The sequence below is a fragment of the Cucurbita pepo genome, chromosome LG06, assembly GCF_002806865.2.
Source record: "Cucurbita pepo subsp. pepo cultivar mu-cu-16 chromosome LG06, ASM280686v2, whole genome shotgun sequence".
Lineage (NCBI taxonomy): Eukaryota > Viridiplantae > Streptophyta > Magnoliopsida > Cucurbitales > Cucurbitaceae > Cucurbita > Cucurbita pepo.
In genome coordinates this window covers 1,796,998-1,811,945 of record NC_036643.1, presented here as the reverse complement: position 1 = coordinate 1,811,945, position 14,948 = coordinate 1,796,998, and the positions used below count along the sequence as shown (strand labels likewise).

Sequence of the window (14,948 nt, the reverse complement as noted above, 5' to 3'; positions counted from 1 at the left end):
CGACCAGCCCGGTCTCTTCTCCGATATATCTGCTGCACTGGATGACCTCCATTGCAACATTGTGGAAGCTCATGCTTGGAGCCACAATGCTCGGTTGGCCTGCATTGCTAATATTTTGGATCACCACCGGCTTGCCACCATTGAGGAGAATCACTCCACCGTCCTCGGGGAGGACAACGACCCTCCGATGTTGAGGATTGTTGGGATGGAGTTTCACATTGGCTAATTTAGGGAATGGTCATGAGTTTATAAGTGAGGAATACTATCTCCAATGGTATGCGGCTTCTTGAGGAAGCCCAAAGCAAAATCACGAGAGTTTTTAATGCTCAAAGTGGACAATATCATACCATTGTGGAGATCTGTGATTCCTAACACGATCACCCATAAAAAAGAAGTTATTTAAAAAAAACAAAAAACAAATGACACACTGGCTTGGCTATCAAACAAGAGGTAAGAGATCTTCAAAGCAAGAAATAGTGTGAAGAATAATGATATTTATAACAACTTAGCAACCAAGTTTTTCCAGGGAGGTGTCAGAACATAATTTCTAAAACGGGCAACAAACTGAAGTTGCAAAAATTCATTCATGAATTATTCAAATCATAAAACATCATGGAAACATGCATAGTTTATCCACTCTCATCATAATGGAGTGAAGAATCTCCAAGAAGATACACAAATTCTGGAGAAAGTTATTAATTCAGCAACAAAAGTATCCGCGCAACAAGAGCTGCAGACACTGATTTAGTAGCAAAATAGTGTAGAAATTGTTTGGCACATACATTAAAAAAGCAATAGTTGAGTCAGAACTTAACTTTCTAAGCCTCAAGAACGCCAAGCTTTCCCAATGCAGTTCCTATGTCAACAATCTTGCACCCTTCTGCTTGGACGACATTTGGGCTGCTGAAAGACACAACATGTTCCATAGGATAGCTTCTGCTGTGAAGCTTGCTAGCATTGCAACCGATCCCCTTTAATATCACCGTTTTGTGAACTCCACCAATCAATCCCTCATAATCTGTGTCCCCACATTCTCCCACAAGCACCACCACTTTCGTCAAGTCCATTCCCCATCGGAGGTAGAGATACCTAGAAAGAGGGTAAAAGTTGTTCATCATCCCAAAGATCAAATAATTTCATTTTCCTTATACAATAAAGGTAGTCTCTAACCTTCTCAAATTACAAATTACAAATTACAAATTTATCTCAGTGAACTTTTAATTTTGTGTTTAATAGATCTATAAATTGTTTAATAAATCTATTTTTTAAAATTTATAGATCTATTAAACACAAAATTAAAAGTTTAAAGTTTCATAGACAAAAATTCTCCAAATCTATTAAACACAAAATTAAAAGTTTAAAGTTTCATCTGTGGAGATCTATTAAACACAAAATTAAAAGTTTAAAAGTTTCATCACAAATAAAACTCAAATGTAACTAAATTAATATTTTAAAGTTTCAAATTTTTAGAGATTCTATTAGTATTAAATACAAAATTGAACTAAATGAAAGAAGTTAGACACAAGATTGAAGTAACACAAGCATATCATATCATCGATAAAAAGAAACCGGAGAGAAGGCAAAGGAAAGTTATACCCTCTCCCCTCAAGCCGTACCTCAGAGCTTGGGACCTTGAAGCCAACACAGGGATGACATTCAGCTTCCTTCCGTTTTGACAATATAAAGCATGACATCGAAGAGCCTGGATTCTCATCAATTTCCGTAGCTCTTTGACTGGAGGAAGCTGTAATTACATTAATCATCATCAAAATAAATGTAAGCACTCCCCGTCTTCCAAACAGAAAGTGCAAGAAAAAGGTACGAGAGTGCGGTTCGATTACAAGTGCATGCACATCGAAGAATCAAAGAGATATGTTTCTTTTCAACAAATGTTTTCACGCGAAAGATACAAATTACACCCTATTTAGAAGGAAATGAGAAGGATAGAGAAAACGTTAACATACCCTTGACGGATCTCTCACTTCAAATGCAAAACAATGTGAAGTTGATCCTGACTCATCTTCCAAAACAATTTGGCCTTCCTCTTGCTTTTCATTGATGGAAGCAGCCCAACGAACCAATGTTTTTCTCAGACCTTCTCCACCCCAGCGGTAATCAATATGTGAATGATAATCCACATCAGTCACAAAGGGAAGCCCAGAAGGATCGTCATTGGAGTTTGAAGATGGATAATAGAGCTCACTTCCGCTGTTACATATGAAAGCATCGAAGTTTGAAGGGCTGAAACCTCCCAAAGTCATTTGAGAGTATACCTCATGTATGCTCAACGATGTCGATAATATGAAACCAATATACCCTGCATTCTTGTCCTTCCCTACTGCTTCTACAACTGACAACGTGACTTCAAGTGAATCAGAGAATGAATCGGAATCCACAGCAACCACAAAGATGGCTTTTTTTCTTACTGCAGGAAATTTACTAGTTACAAGATTCTGGTCCACTTTATCAGTTGAGCCAACCTTTTGAATGCTACCTAAAAGAGCCTTTGACAACGCAAGAATAACATTTTCTGACTTTGTTTTTGCATCACCAGCATTCTCCTCAGGATCTAGAACATTTTCCAATGTCGTACTCCCTTCATTCTTCTCGCAATCAAACGAAAACTTCAAGTTGAGAGAAATATCCTGTATATCTCGCAAAGAATCCCCAGGTGAATCTGACCTCAAGTTTTCAAATCTGTCAGCATGTCCTTGCCATTGTGGCTGCCTTGGTTTGCAGCTGACTATTCGAGATAGATATGTTTTGCAATGCTCTGACCAGGAGAAAAGGTGAATATTTTTTAGACCATTTTGTTTGCACCTTGCCCAGAGTTGCTTATCCGAAACAAGCTTTAAAAGAGCGTCCGAAATGGACTTCTGATCATGAGGGTCAACCAGCAGACCATTATCAAGAACCTGTTGGAAGTTTATGTACAATATTAAATAGCTAGTATGGAAGCTCAACTTGCAGCAAATTCTGACCAGATCAGGAACTTTTAACCAGCAAAATTAACACACCCGAAGAATATCAACAGGACCGCCATTTTTCGTAGCAACGGTCGGCAAGCCATGAGCTGCTGCCTATTTGGGAGGGAAAAAAGAGAGACAAGAAAATAATGTTGACTTTTTTTTTCCCCAATAAGCAAACATTTGAAAGAACAAGGAAAATGAAGGCAACCACCTCAATCAAAGTAAGTCCAAATGGCTCAATGAATGCGGGATTGATAAAAACACCCTGTAAAAAGAGAGGATATATAGTTGATTGAGATATCTTAATAAAAAAAAGCTTAATGCATTAAAGTCCTCATTCGTGGTCTGTTCTTGGTTGTGAGTGTGCACATGAGTGAGCGAGAGAGAGAGAGAGATTTCCTCATTTAACTTCATCTTAAGTGTGATGTGTGGTTAAAAGAAGGCAAAAAAGAAATGACACTAACATTAATCGTATTTATGTGATTTTTCATATCATATTCTTGAAGTAAAAGGTTAAAAGTTAACCTTCCAAATAAAGATGATCACTAACAGTATACCTTGGTTTTTGCTGCTAGTCGATAAATGTTGGGAACGTCATACTGCTTGTGATGTTTAGGGTACGCCACTTGACCGTACAAGTCATATTTGTCAATTAGTTTAATAATTGATAGAAGAACTGCAGCATTTGTGCCAGACATTTCGTCAATATTGTCACGGTTTCCCAGTATTAATGTCTGTAACAAGAAAAGAAAATTAAACTACAATCTTAGGACTTAATCTAATCAAGCCAAACACATACAAGACTTCAAAAGCATACGGAAATTGATTAAAATGTATGCAATTATCAGACTCAAAGGTGTGAGAATACCAGGTTTGCAAACTCCCTCAGTGGACGGCATTCTCCAAATGCTTTGACTAGAGTAGTGATATTCTTCTTTGGGTCTGGCCTTGCAAGTGCAAGTATCATTGGCTTCCGTGGATTAGAAAAGAAACGCATAATCTTGCATTCAAGTCCCCAGGATTACCATTGTCAGTTCATTTACTAGCAAAGTATGACATAAAGAATTGATGAGAGACGAAGTAAAACCTCAGCCAAAATTGGTGGGTCTGAAGAAGCACGACCATCACCATTTTTCTCAACTTCTCCATCCATATCAGCATCTGGTAGAATAACATGATGAAACTCCATTCCAGGAGGAATTACCTGATCATTATGGCGGCAATTAGTACATAAGAATTGCACATTAGTATTAAGATAAAATAAAACAAGGGAACTATGAAAATCATTCCTTCAGAAGCAGAAAGATTCAGATGTTGACTAAGAATCTCAAGATAAACATTTTATTACTCACAACCATACGAGGCATAAACCTGCCATAACAGCTGACTCCTCTTTTTATTCTTGCTCGCAGCTTCCGCTCTATTACTGGATCAAAACCATCATACAGACGCCATTGCTCTTCAATCTCCTGCCTGGTGCTAGTTATAATGATTTCGGAAGCATCAAGACACAGCTCCTCTGCCTCTATCCTCCGCATTATTTTGTAAGTTTCATTTATTTCTTCCCTCGTTTGACGCCCTTGTTTTAGAAGTTGTTCTAGCTTATCCCGCCCAAGTGAGTGACCAGTAAATAGCAACGGAACGTTTAAAGCTCCAGATATAAGAGCTGCGGAGTCACCTGCATCTGCATAATGTCCATGTATAGCCACAGGCCAAACTAATTGCCCACCTCCAATTTGCTCACCAAGAACTTTGGACATCTGGATGATATGGCTAAGAACACCATCAACAAATTCTGGAATATGAGGCCAAAGAAGTTCTTTTGGAATATACTTGTCCCTTGGCCCAAATGGGACCCGGATAATATAAGCCCCACTACTCTCCCCACGCTCATCTTCGGAATTATCATATTTCCTTGAATTAAGCATCTCTGTTGGCTCACCATAACTCCAATCCACATCAGGAGCTGAAACTTGTCTAGTCAGCAAATCAACCCTATATACTCCTGGCATTGTCCCCAAGGCTCTAGCAAGTTCTACAACGTATTTCACCTGATTATAGAAGAACAAAAATGATTGTCACAGAAAAATGATAACAACACATGAATCTTGACAGCAGGGTTCATGAGAACATACATCACTATCAAGGAGTGTTATCCTAAAATCCAGTTCATTTTATAATTCTCAGTGACAATTTTCTGCACAAAATTACCTGGCCACCAGTATCAGAATCACGTCCAAGTTCCATGTTTTCACCACGGATCAAGCCATGAAGGCTGCATGAAAAGTGCTTGTTAAAAAGAGCTAAATTCACCAAAGTTAGATATATAATGATGCTACATTCTTTTACTCCCTACTCTGTTTCCTGATAAGTTAAGAGCAAAGGGAAAAAAAGGAGGCTTAGATTCATGCCTTATTAAAACAATATATAGTTTCTTATCCTTGTGTTGACTAGCCCAGCTTTCCATTGTGTCAACAGAACCAACTCTAGGTACTTTTTCTCCGATGCTATCATTGTGCATTGAGACATCACTGGGCACATCTCCTTTCTCTCCTTCTGATAAATCTTCTGACATCAAAGCAGTAACCTCTCTTCGTCCTCTTTCATGTTCAAGACGACGTTTAGCAAGACGATATGCTTCTTCTCCTTCAAGCTGGCAAATTAAAAGGCAAATAAATGGGATTTAATTTCAGATGAATCTACCATTAATGGTGAGATATTGTTTTTGACTGACTCCCCGCCATTTTCTGGAACCAATTCTCCAACATGCCCTAATTTCTAAGAATCGTTGAGGTTTAGGAACTCTGTTTCATCAATTTCCCAACATAACTAACGCAAAAGCATATTCTTACTTCGCTTTGGAAAGAAAAAAAGCAACCACAGCAAAATACTAGTCATGAACAACAATTTCACTGCACAAATATTCATTCGATCATATGAAACGAGTCATCAGACCGACAGTGCTTTTCGAAGCAACATGAAAGTCACTACGCATCTGAATTAACTAGGAAATGAATTCACAGAGTACATAAATCGTGCATATCATACTCAATCATATTGTAAAATTACAAACGACAAAGTACATACGAAGAAGAGGCATCGAAAACTGACCTGCTTCTTCTTTCGCGCCAAATTCCAAATCCTCCAACACATGTTCTCCAACCTCGTGTTCCTCTCCTGCGGGCTCCTCGTAGACGCAGCCTAAATCAACGAGAAGAAAATATTACATTGAAAAACCTCCTCACACTCCCATAAACGAACCAAAATGAGAACAATAATCAAAGTAGCGTACTCGAATCCAAGAGCGATAGAGATCGGTTTCATCGAAGCCAGTGATGACCTCCTCAACGAAGTAACGAGTAGGACTGAAGTGTCCTCTCTCCCTCAGCAGAAGCGAGGCCTTAGCATCATCAAGTCCAGGCCCAACATCAAGTATCGCCTCCAAGTAACTGTTCACCCAATCATTTCCCGCCATTACCACCGCGCTCTAGAGCTCTCCAGAACACAGAAAAACAACGATCCAGCAACGAAAAACTATATAGAGGAAGTCGCAGTGGACTACGCAGGTGCATTGCAGTGCATAAAACAAAAGAGAAACAAATATTCCGCAACTGTCACGATGAATACGATTCCAGTTCCGATTCTGATTCCCGCCGTAACCACCATCGGAGCGCCACCGTAGCATGTGTAAGTCGAATGATTGTAGAAAGAAAATTGACGACAAGGACAGAGCATTTCGCAATAGTGGCGAGTGGTATGGAGAGCCGTCAGGAAGAAGTTGGCGATCAGTTTCATGTTCTTTTTCTTCTTGTATCCAATCCGTTAAATTTTAGTTCTCTAATTTTTTTTTTTTTTATTATTATTATTATTTTGTGCACAAATTTAAAAATAAAATAAAATAAACTATATTTCTAAATTTAATTTAATAAATTAATTAAATGATTTAAAATATTTTTAATATGTCGTATCAAATATTTTAGAGGAATATTAATATGTTCTGACCTTCTCAGATAAATTTTAGAAGAAATAAATATTAATTTTAAAATTGTCTTATGACAAATTTTGTTAGAGAAATTACATAAAAAAAAGGATATATTTGCAAATACAATCACTTTTATATTTTGATATATATATATATATATTCTATCGAAATAGTAAGAAAATTATCGAGTAATATATTCTAAATAAGTAGAGAAAAATAAATTTATGAAAAATGGTTAAGAATAAGAAATAGAATTGAGATCGAAGATATTCATAATTTTTAAAAAATATAAATTAATTAAATATTGAGAGTAAAATAAAATATACTATCAATCAAAATGTAAAAAAAATGATATTTAAAATATACTTCATAACTAATATATTCTCTAAATAATATATTTTAAATTTCATAAATAATATATTATTCAAATAATATATTTCAAAATGGTGGAAGGTAGTAAACAATAACTTGTTTATTTGATTATCACAAATTTTTTCTAATTTACTTAAATTATTGCATTTAATTTGTGGAAGTGAAATAAATAATTTATAATATATATTAAAAAGATATTAAAAAGAAAAAGAATATTATAGATAATATTATAAAATATAATGAATATTTACTTTCTTGGTTTAAATGACCAAAATGTGCATACTTTCTTTATAATACTTTTTCACTTTATTTTAAAAAGGGTTGGGGAAAAGATTCGTTGAAATTATATATATATATATATATTCTATCGAAATAGTAAGAAAATTATCGAGTAATATATTCTAAATAAGTAGAGAAAAATAAATTTATGAAAAATGGTTAAGAATAAGAAATAGAATTGAGATCGAAGATATTCATAATTTTTAAAAAATATAAATTAATTAAATATTGAGAGTAAAATAAAATATACTATCAATCAAAATGTAAAAAAAATGATATTTAAAATATACTTCATAACTAATATATTCTCTAAATAATATATTTTAAATTTCATAAATAATATATTATTCAAATAATATATTTCAAAATGGTGGAAGGTAGTAAACAATAACTTGTTTATTTGATTATCACAAATTTTTTCTAATTTACTTAAATTATTGCATTTAATTTGTGGAAGTGAAATAAATAATTTATAATATATATTAAAAAGATATTAAAAAGAAAAAGAATATTATAGATAATATTATAAAATATAATGAATATTTACTTTCTTGGTTTAAATGACCAAAATGTGCATACTTTCTTTATAATACTTTTTCACTTTATTTTAAAAAGGGTTGGGGAAAAGATTCGTTGAAATTAGTTTGGTAATTGAAAAAGACAATAATTGAAATTAAAATGTTTAAAAATATGAAATATATATATATTTAAAAAAAAAAAATCTTATTAGTATCCGATTCTTCACCCCCATTTGGCTTGATAAATTACAATCTCCCAACATGAGGACCTACCCAATATCATTTATTTCTCTATTTATAAATTAATAATTCTTTTAATCTCAAAATTTTAAGAAAAGATTGATATCACCGACTATAACCCGAGATATTAACTTTTTTGAGTATGCCACACCCAACGATTCACACACAAAAAAAAAAAAAAAAAAAAAAATTAAAAAAAAAAAAAAAAAAAAAAAAAAAAAAAAAAAATTACACTCAAGTCATGTACTCACTCAATAGAAATACCCGCTTTTAGAATGAAGATATGGGTCTGTTTGATTTTGGACTAGCGGTTTATAACTTTTTTTCACCTGCTTCAACTTCTATGAGAATTCTGTGAGCCTATTAGTTGAGGCTCGTGACTTAGGAGAGATATCTAATAGCAAAGGAAAATCGTGACCGGTAGCTAAAAAAGCTAAAGAGTTTTGATACTTATAGCATTTAGCAACTTTACGAGTTTGACTATTGAAATTTTTAATATTGGAATTGGTTATCCAATTCCATCACGAACCGAGAGTTCTGAACACGTTTAGCAACAACTTAACTATGAGCTATTTTAGTGTTTGACCCTAAAGCTAAAGTAGAGAACAAATAAAAGAATGAAATAATGACACAAAATATGAAGGCTAATCTATTTAGGCACAGCCCACAAATGGAAGAATTTGGGTTTTGATGAGAGGAGATGAATGGCCCCACCCCTGACTTCGTATTTCAACCACTTTAATTAAAATTAAAATTTAAGTACCTAAGTATGTTGACGACGAGGCGCTGCAGCTTCTGGCTCATCGATCAATAATGAGGAGATTTTCTTATTCATCAATTGTCTCGGAATAGTGGCTGAGCTGCCCACTTGAGATTCAGATAAATCCGCCCTGATTTTGCTCCTTCCAGTGGATAACAGTCCTGAATTTCCCCTTCCAATATCGCTCTTGTCAGTGTCATTATGACCCTCCCCAGTTTATCCTGTATGTTATAAACATTAAACACAAGTGTTTGATGATCAAATAGAGCCATTAACTTAAGTTTTAGTATTAGAATTGCAATATCATTTTTCAATCCATACTAATAGTTAGCGTGAGATCCCACATCGGTTGGAGAAGGGAACGAAACATTCTTTACAAAGGTGTGGAAACCTCTCCCTACACATTTTAAACATTTTAAAAACCTTGAGAATAAGTCTGAAAGAAAAAGCCCAAAAAAGACAATATCTGCTAGTAGTGGGCTTAGACCGTTACCGTTAGAAAATACGTCTAGTCATTTGAAAATAGAAAATTCAAAAAAAAGTTATGGCAGGAATCACGACTCTCCATAATAGTATGATATTGTCCACTTTGAGCATAAGCTCTCATGGCTTTGCTTTCGACTTTCCCAAAAGTCCTCATACTAATAGAGGTGTATTCCTTCCTTATAAACCCATAATCATTTCCTAAATTAGCCAAGGTGGGATTCCGTCACAAAGAACAAAGAACAAATCGTTAGTAGGTAAATATTTTCTTTCTTTCACAGTTTGCATGCTGGGTTTTACCAATCAAACTAATATTGAAACCACATCTGTAATTAATGCTGTAAAATTGATTGAGATGGAGAAGATTACCTTTCCAAAAGTGTCATGATCCCAGAGCTCTACCATTAGCATGTCGTGTAATGCATCCTCCACCAGAAAGTCAAACGTTTGATTCCAGACAGGATTCAGGGTGTCATGGACAACCTTGTGAAACCATTCAATGTGATTTTAGAGTTCATTCTTGTTAACATATCATTAAGGAAATAGTAATAATGACGATCATTAACAAACAGCTTGAAGGATTATCAACGACAAGAGAAATTTGAAACGAATGATTAGTATGAAGATGAAATCAAAGAATGTTGTGAAAGAACAAGCTGAAACTGAGAATCTCACCCTCGTTTTAACCTTGGTCTCGGATTTCTTCATAATCAGTACGACATAAGGGTCGGCTTTCCCCATGTAATCTACAGCAGGCAAATCTTCAGCAGCTATTACTGTCACAGATAGCACTCCTCTTACAATCGTATCCCTCTTCTTTGGGGAGCTTGGTTTTCTAGAACCTGCATCTTCTGAGCCAGTTGGAGCCGTCTTTAGAACCTTCTCCACTGAGGTCAATGCATAATCTGGGTTAAATGGGTTTTTATGGCGGCCCGTATCAGTGCCGAAAGGATAGTAAAGAAGCTCCAAATGCACCTGTGTACACCATTAAAAGTTGAGTACATTATGTCGTGGATGGTTGGGAATGAGTCCCACGTTAACTAATTTAGGGAATGGTCATAGGTTTATAAGTAAGGAATACATCTCTATTGGTATGAGGTCTTTTAGGGAAGTCCAAAGCAAAATCACGAGAGCTTATGTTCAAAATGGACAATATCATACAGATCCATGATTCATAATATGGTATCAGAGTCATGCCCTTAACTTAGTCATGTTAATAGAATACTCAAATGTCGAACAAAGAAGTTGAGAGCCTCGAAAGTGTAGTCAAAAGTGACTCAAGTATCGAATAAAGGGTGTATTTTGTTTGAGTACTCCAGAGAAAGGAGTCGAGTCTCGATTAAGGAGAGGCTGTAAGAGGGCTCCATAGGCTTCAAGGAAGGCTCTATATTTTACTTTGTTTGAGGGGAGGATGGTTGTAGATTGTTGGGAGGGAGTCCCACGTTTAGGGAATGATTATGCGTTTATAGGTAAGAAATACATCTCCATTGGTATGAAGCCTTTTGGAAAAGCTCACAGTTGAGAGCTTATGCTAAAAGCGGACAAAATCATACCATTTTGGAGATCCGTGATTCCTAACCGATTAATCCATTCAATACATTTCAAATTAAGCTGGAAAGTGAAAACTCAGATATCATGGAGTTCTGACCTGACCCCTGTTTTTGTTATCTCTTTGGATGTCCAAATCTTTGAGCAGCTTCAACCAAACATCCTTCACTTTACCAGGCTCGAGATCCTTCAATGCTACTTGAGCGCAGCCAATAAGTTCAGATGCCTGAACTCCCTCGTCGTCAAAAACTCTTATAGTCAAGTGCTGAGTAGATGCATCTTCAACAATGAAATCAAAGTGCTCATTCCATATTGGATTCAATTGATTATTCTGACCGGACATAACAAGAGAAAAACTCGTTTCAGTTCAGCCATTAAAGACCAAAAACAAAATGAATAGAAAAACTTTGTCTTACAATGGTTTTACTTGTTTTCATTCTCTCTTTCAATGGCCGTACAAACAGCACAGCATAAGGATCCGACTTTCCTATAATGTCTTTATTGGTTAATTCCTTTGCCTGCACCAGCTTCACTTCTAATGTTCCAACAGGCTTTACCTCTAAGTCGCTATAAATAATAAAAGGAAGCAACATACATGAGCATGACATTCTTAAAAGTTAATGGCAGAAATTACGAATCTCTACAATGGTATGATATTGTCCATTTTGAGTATAAGCCCGAAAGACCTCATACCAATGGAGATGTATTCCTTACTTATAAACCCATGATTATTCCCTTAGTTTAATTAGCTAACGTGAGACTCCTTCCCAACAATCCTCAACACAACCGATGGTTGCTTAACATACCTATAATCTCCTGCTATGATGGGCACAATCATCCGAACCGGCCACGTTATGGTACCTTCGATAGCATCTCGAATTGTTTCCTGGAACAGAAAAGTCCATCAGTTTGGCTTATACTGCAGAAGTTCGTTGCCAACAAGAACGAGAAAGATCAAACAAGTTTGATTTACCTCAATAGCATCAGAAACCCCAGGAATAGATGATATGTCTCCACCAACAATCTTAAGCTTAAAATCAAGATTTTTCTGCCAGAAGGAACATGAATAGTTTTGATGCATTAGTCTCGAGTACATTATACATAAGTCTCTTCAGAAATATATAATGTTCTTCCTCTCTTAATTTACCTTTTTCCTTAGAGAATAACACAATGCTCCAAAGCAAGGAAACTCATCAACCAATGGCTTGAATATTAATCTGAAAAGCCCTGTGAATGCAACATCTTTTACCTAAATAAATAAGTCAGGAAATAAGAGAGGAGATTGGTGAGGGAGAAGAAGCTATAATAACTATACTTTAGAACCAAGAATTTATTATGAATACTGTGATCCCTAGCAGATATTGTCTTCTTTGGGCTTTCCCTTTCAAACTTCCCTTCAAGGTTTTAAAATGCGTCTACTAGGAAAAGGTTTTCACACCCTTCTAAAGAATGCTTCATTCTTCTCCCCACCGATGTGGGATCTCACAATCCACCCCCTTCGAGGCCCAGCATCCTTGCTGACACACCGCCTCGTGTCCCCCCTTCAGGGCTCAGCCTCCTTGCTGCACATCGTCCGGTGTCTGCCTCTGATACCATTTGTAACAGTTGAAGCCCAATATTGTCCTTTTTAGGCTTTTCCTTCAAAGTTTTAAAATGTGTGCGCTAGGGAGAGGTTTCCACACCCTTATAAAGAATGTTTCGTTCTCCTCCTACCGATGTGTATTAAACTAATTTTCACCATCAGAAATAGGAAACTCCTTATTACCTGTACTGGTAAAGAAACGCCGAGTTTAGTTTTGATGTCAAGAACAATGTTTGGATTACCATCCCACTGCATCTCCAACTCCAAAGTTATTCCATTAGGTTCTAGCTCGTCTTCAAGCACAGCAATTCCTACAGACCAGAACGCCTATCTTGCATTGGTATGAGTGAATTCACATTGTTTTGATTTAGAAGGTCGTGATAACTTGTATTCAATCTGGTCTATGGCTGCAAATATTTGATAATTAAACCAACTTAATACCTGTAAAATGTGGAGCGACAGTGCCAAGGGTCAACTTTGAGAACTTCAAAGAAGATAGTACAGCCGGTCGAAATTGTTCGAGAACCGGCTCCACATTGCTCCTTATCAGCTCCGATGCTGCCTACGTAAATCGCCATTCCATAGAAAGCCAGAACATAATAACAAAAGAAAAATAACGAATCGATTCCAGGATCACAAGTATATTCTAAGGAGTTAGGGCAGCAAAGATGTGCAGATTTCGATTACCTCGTCGACATATGGCCAGATTTTATCTAGCTGATGATTGAGCCAATTTAACTGCAAATTACAAAGAAATTGTAACTCCAAATCTTGAAGTTAATCTATCTCCAGTACATCCAGACACTAGCATCGAATGAGATCTTCTAATTAATCAAGGAAAAAGAAAAACGATCCAACCTTTTGTCGCTGCGTAAATACAACCCACGACGGATAAAACTCCTTGGGGAGAATTTTTCTCGAATCCTGTGCCGTCATCCTTGCAAATGCTGCAATAGTCTTAGCCTAAAACGCGAAAAAGTATAAGAACAGAGCATTGCATCGAACCAAGGGCAAAGCGGAACGAAGAATATGCAAAAGAGAGATACCAAATCGGAGCGATGCTTGGCACGTATATTCCCGACGCGAGCAAGAGCGATAATCAGTAAAACTCCGACAACAACGCCGAGGAAGATACCAGAAAAGAACGACATGAGGGAAGATTCGGAGAGAGACCGGAGAAAACCAAAGGCAAACGAAACAGAGGAAGAAGAAGGAAGCTAATAGCCAAGCTGTGCGGCGGCGAATGTCATCTCCGGAAGGAAAGGCAATGAAGAAATGGCGGACGAGAAGAACGTGGGAGTCAGGATTTGTTCCATAATCGAAGAAGAAGAAGAAGAAGAAGAAGACGAATTGGTTCTTTTCTTTGATTTGGCGTCTCTTTTCGTTTGAGCCTTTGTGGTACTTGGTTTCCCGTTAACGGTTGCGTTTTTATGCCACGTGGACTCGCCTAATGGTTTCCAGCTTCTTCGGAGTCCATGTCGTCTTTTTCCTTTTTTTTTTCTTTTTTAAATTTGAGATAATTAACTAAAATAATATATATATATATATATATATATATATATATATATATATATATATATATATATATATATTCTTTTTTCTTTTTTATTTTATTTTATTGAATGGTCAATTTAAACCTCTAACATATTAATTTCGGTATATGCCTAAACCTAAATTCCTTTAAAATAATAAAATAAATTAGTTTTGTTCAAATATATTTTTATTTATATATAAAAAAATAAGACATAAGAAGACTAACCAGACAGAAATAAGAATATGATTCTAGTTTTGGGTCTCGTTCATTCAATGGTAGAAAATTTTTTCCTCTTCGTATCTCATCCTCGTGTAAACGAGAATTTTCTGCCTCGTCCCTTACCGACGAGTTAGATAAATATCTATAAATGCATGTATAACTCAATTGATTAAAATACTCATTTCAAAAATATCAATAAATTTCAAAAAATAATATATGAGATGTCATGGATGATTTTTGTCTATATATTGACGATAAAAACTTTTTTAAACTTATTTTTTTATAGAGGTTAAGGGTATTCTACGTTTCAAATTTTATGTGTATTTTTTTAAAACTTAAAATTACCCGTAAACATATTTTGAATTTTTTAAAAATAAAGTATTAATAATTTTTCTCCAAAACTAAGAAAAAAATATTTAGAGAATCCTTTGAATGTTTAAAGGTATTATTAAAAGTTTTAAA

At 35.5% G+C, this 14,948-nt stretch overlaps 2 protein-coding genes across 2 annotated transcripts; both read right to left on the bottom strand.

The window, feature by feature from the left end:
• Positions 1-479: 479 nt before the first annotated feature.
• On the bottom strand, positions 480-6,725 carry LOC111797285 (probable sucrose-phosphate synthase 1). The gene is made up of 13 exons (XM_023680258.1): positions 6,262-6,725; positions 6,081-6,170; positions 5,381-5,622; positions 5,181-5,244; positions 4,322-5,020; positions 4,057-4,173; positions 3,838-3,969; positions 3,527-3,703; positions 3,181-3,234; positions 3,018-3,080; positions 1,965-2,915; positions 1,617-1,744; positions 480-1,089 (listed from the first exon to the last, which is right to left on the bottom strand). Exons 1-13 carry the CDS (start codon positions 6,442-6,444, stop codon positions 819-821), a joined length of 3,171 nt encoding a protein of 1,056 aa, XP_023536026.1. The 5' UTR covers positions 6,445-6,725; the 3' UTR covers positions 480-818.
• Positions 6,726-8,986: 2,261 nt separating this feature from the next.
• LOC111797328 (synaptotagmin-4-like) lies at positions 8,987-14,054 on the bottom strand. Its single transcript, XM_023680307.1, has 13 exons — positions 13,780-14,054; positions 13,592-13,696; positions 13,421-13,471; positions 13,175-13,295; positions 12,917-13,044; positions 12,299-12,400; positions 12,125-12,199; positions 11,958-12,037; positions 11,568-11,718; positions 11,252-11,482; positions 10,279-10,578; positions 9,973-10,086; positions 8,987-9,341 (listed from the first exon to the last, which is right to left on the bottom strand). Exons 1-13 carry the CDS (start codon positions 13,882-13,884, stop codon positions 9,195-9,197), a joined length of 1,710 nt encoding a protein of 569 aa, XP_023536075.1. The 5' UTR covers positions 13,885-14,054; the 3' UTR covers positions 8,987-9,194.
• Between the last annotated feature and the right edge of the window lie 894 nt (positions 14,055-14,948).

Excerpts from the sequence above, each read along its gene's own strand:
- LOC111797285 (XM_023680258.1), bottom strand. The coding sequence starts at position 6,444 with ATGGCGGGAAATGATTGGGTGAACAGTTACTTGGAGGCGATACTTGAT. Across the intron at positions 6,171-6,261 it reads TCTATCGCTCTTGGATTCGA|GCTGCGTCTACGAGGAGCCC; the intron begins GTACGCTACTTT and ends TCGTTGATTTAG. Across the intron at positions 3,704-3,837 it reads TGAGGGAGTTTGCAAACCTG|ACATTAATACTGGGAAACCG; the intron begins GTATTCTCACAC and ends TTCTTGTTACAG.
- LOC111797328 (XM_023680307.1), bottom strand. The coding sequence starts at position 13,884 with ATGTCGTTCTTTTCTGGTATCTTCCTCGGCGTTGTTGTCGGAGTTTTA. Across the intron at positions 12,200-12,298 it reads GTTATTCTCTAAGGAAAAAG|AAAAATCTTGATTTTAAGCT; the intron begins GTAAATTAAGAG and ends TCCTTCTGGCAG. Across the intron at positions 10,087-10,278 it reads AGACCAAGGTTAAAACGAGG|GTTGTCCATGACACCCTGAA; the intron begins GTGAGATTCTCA and ends TGGTTTCACAAG.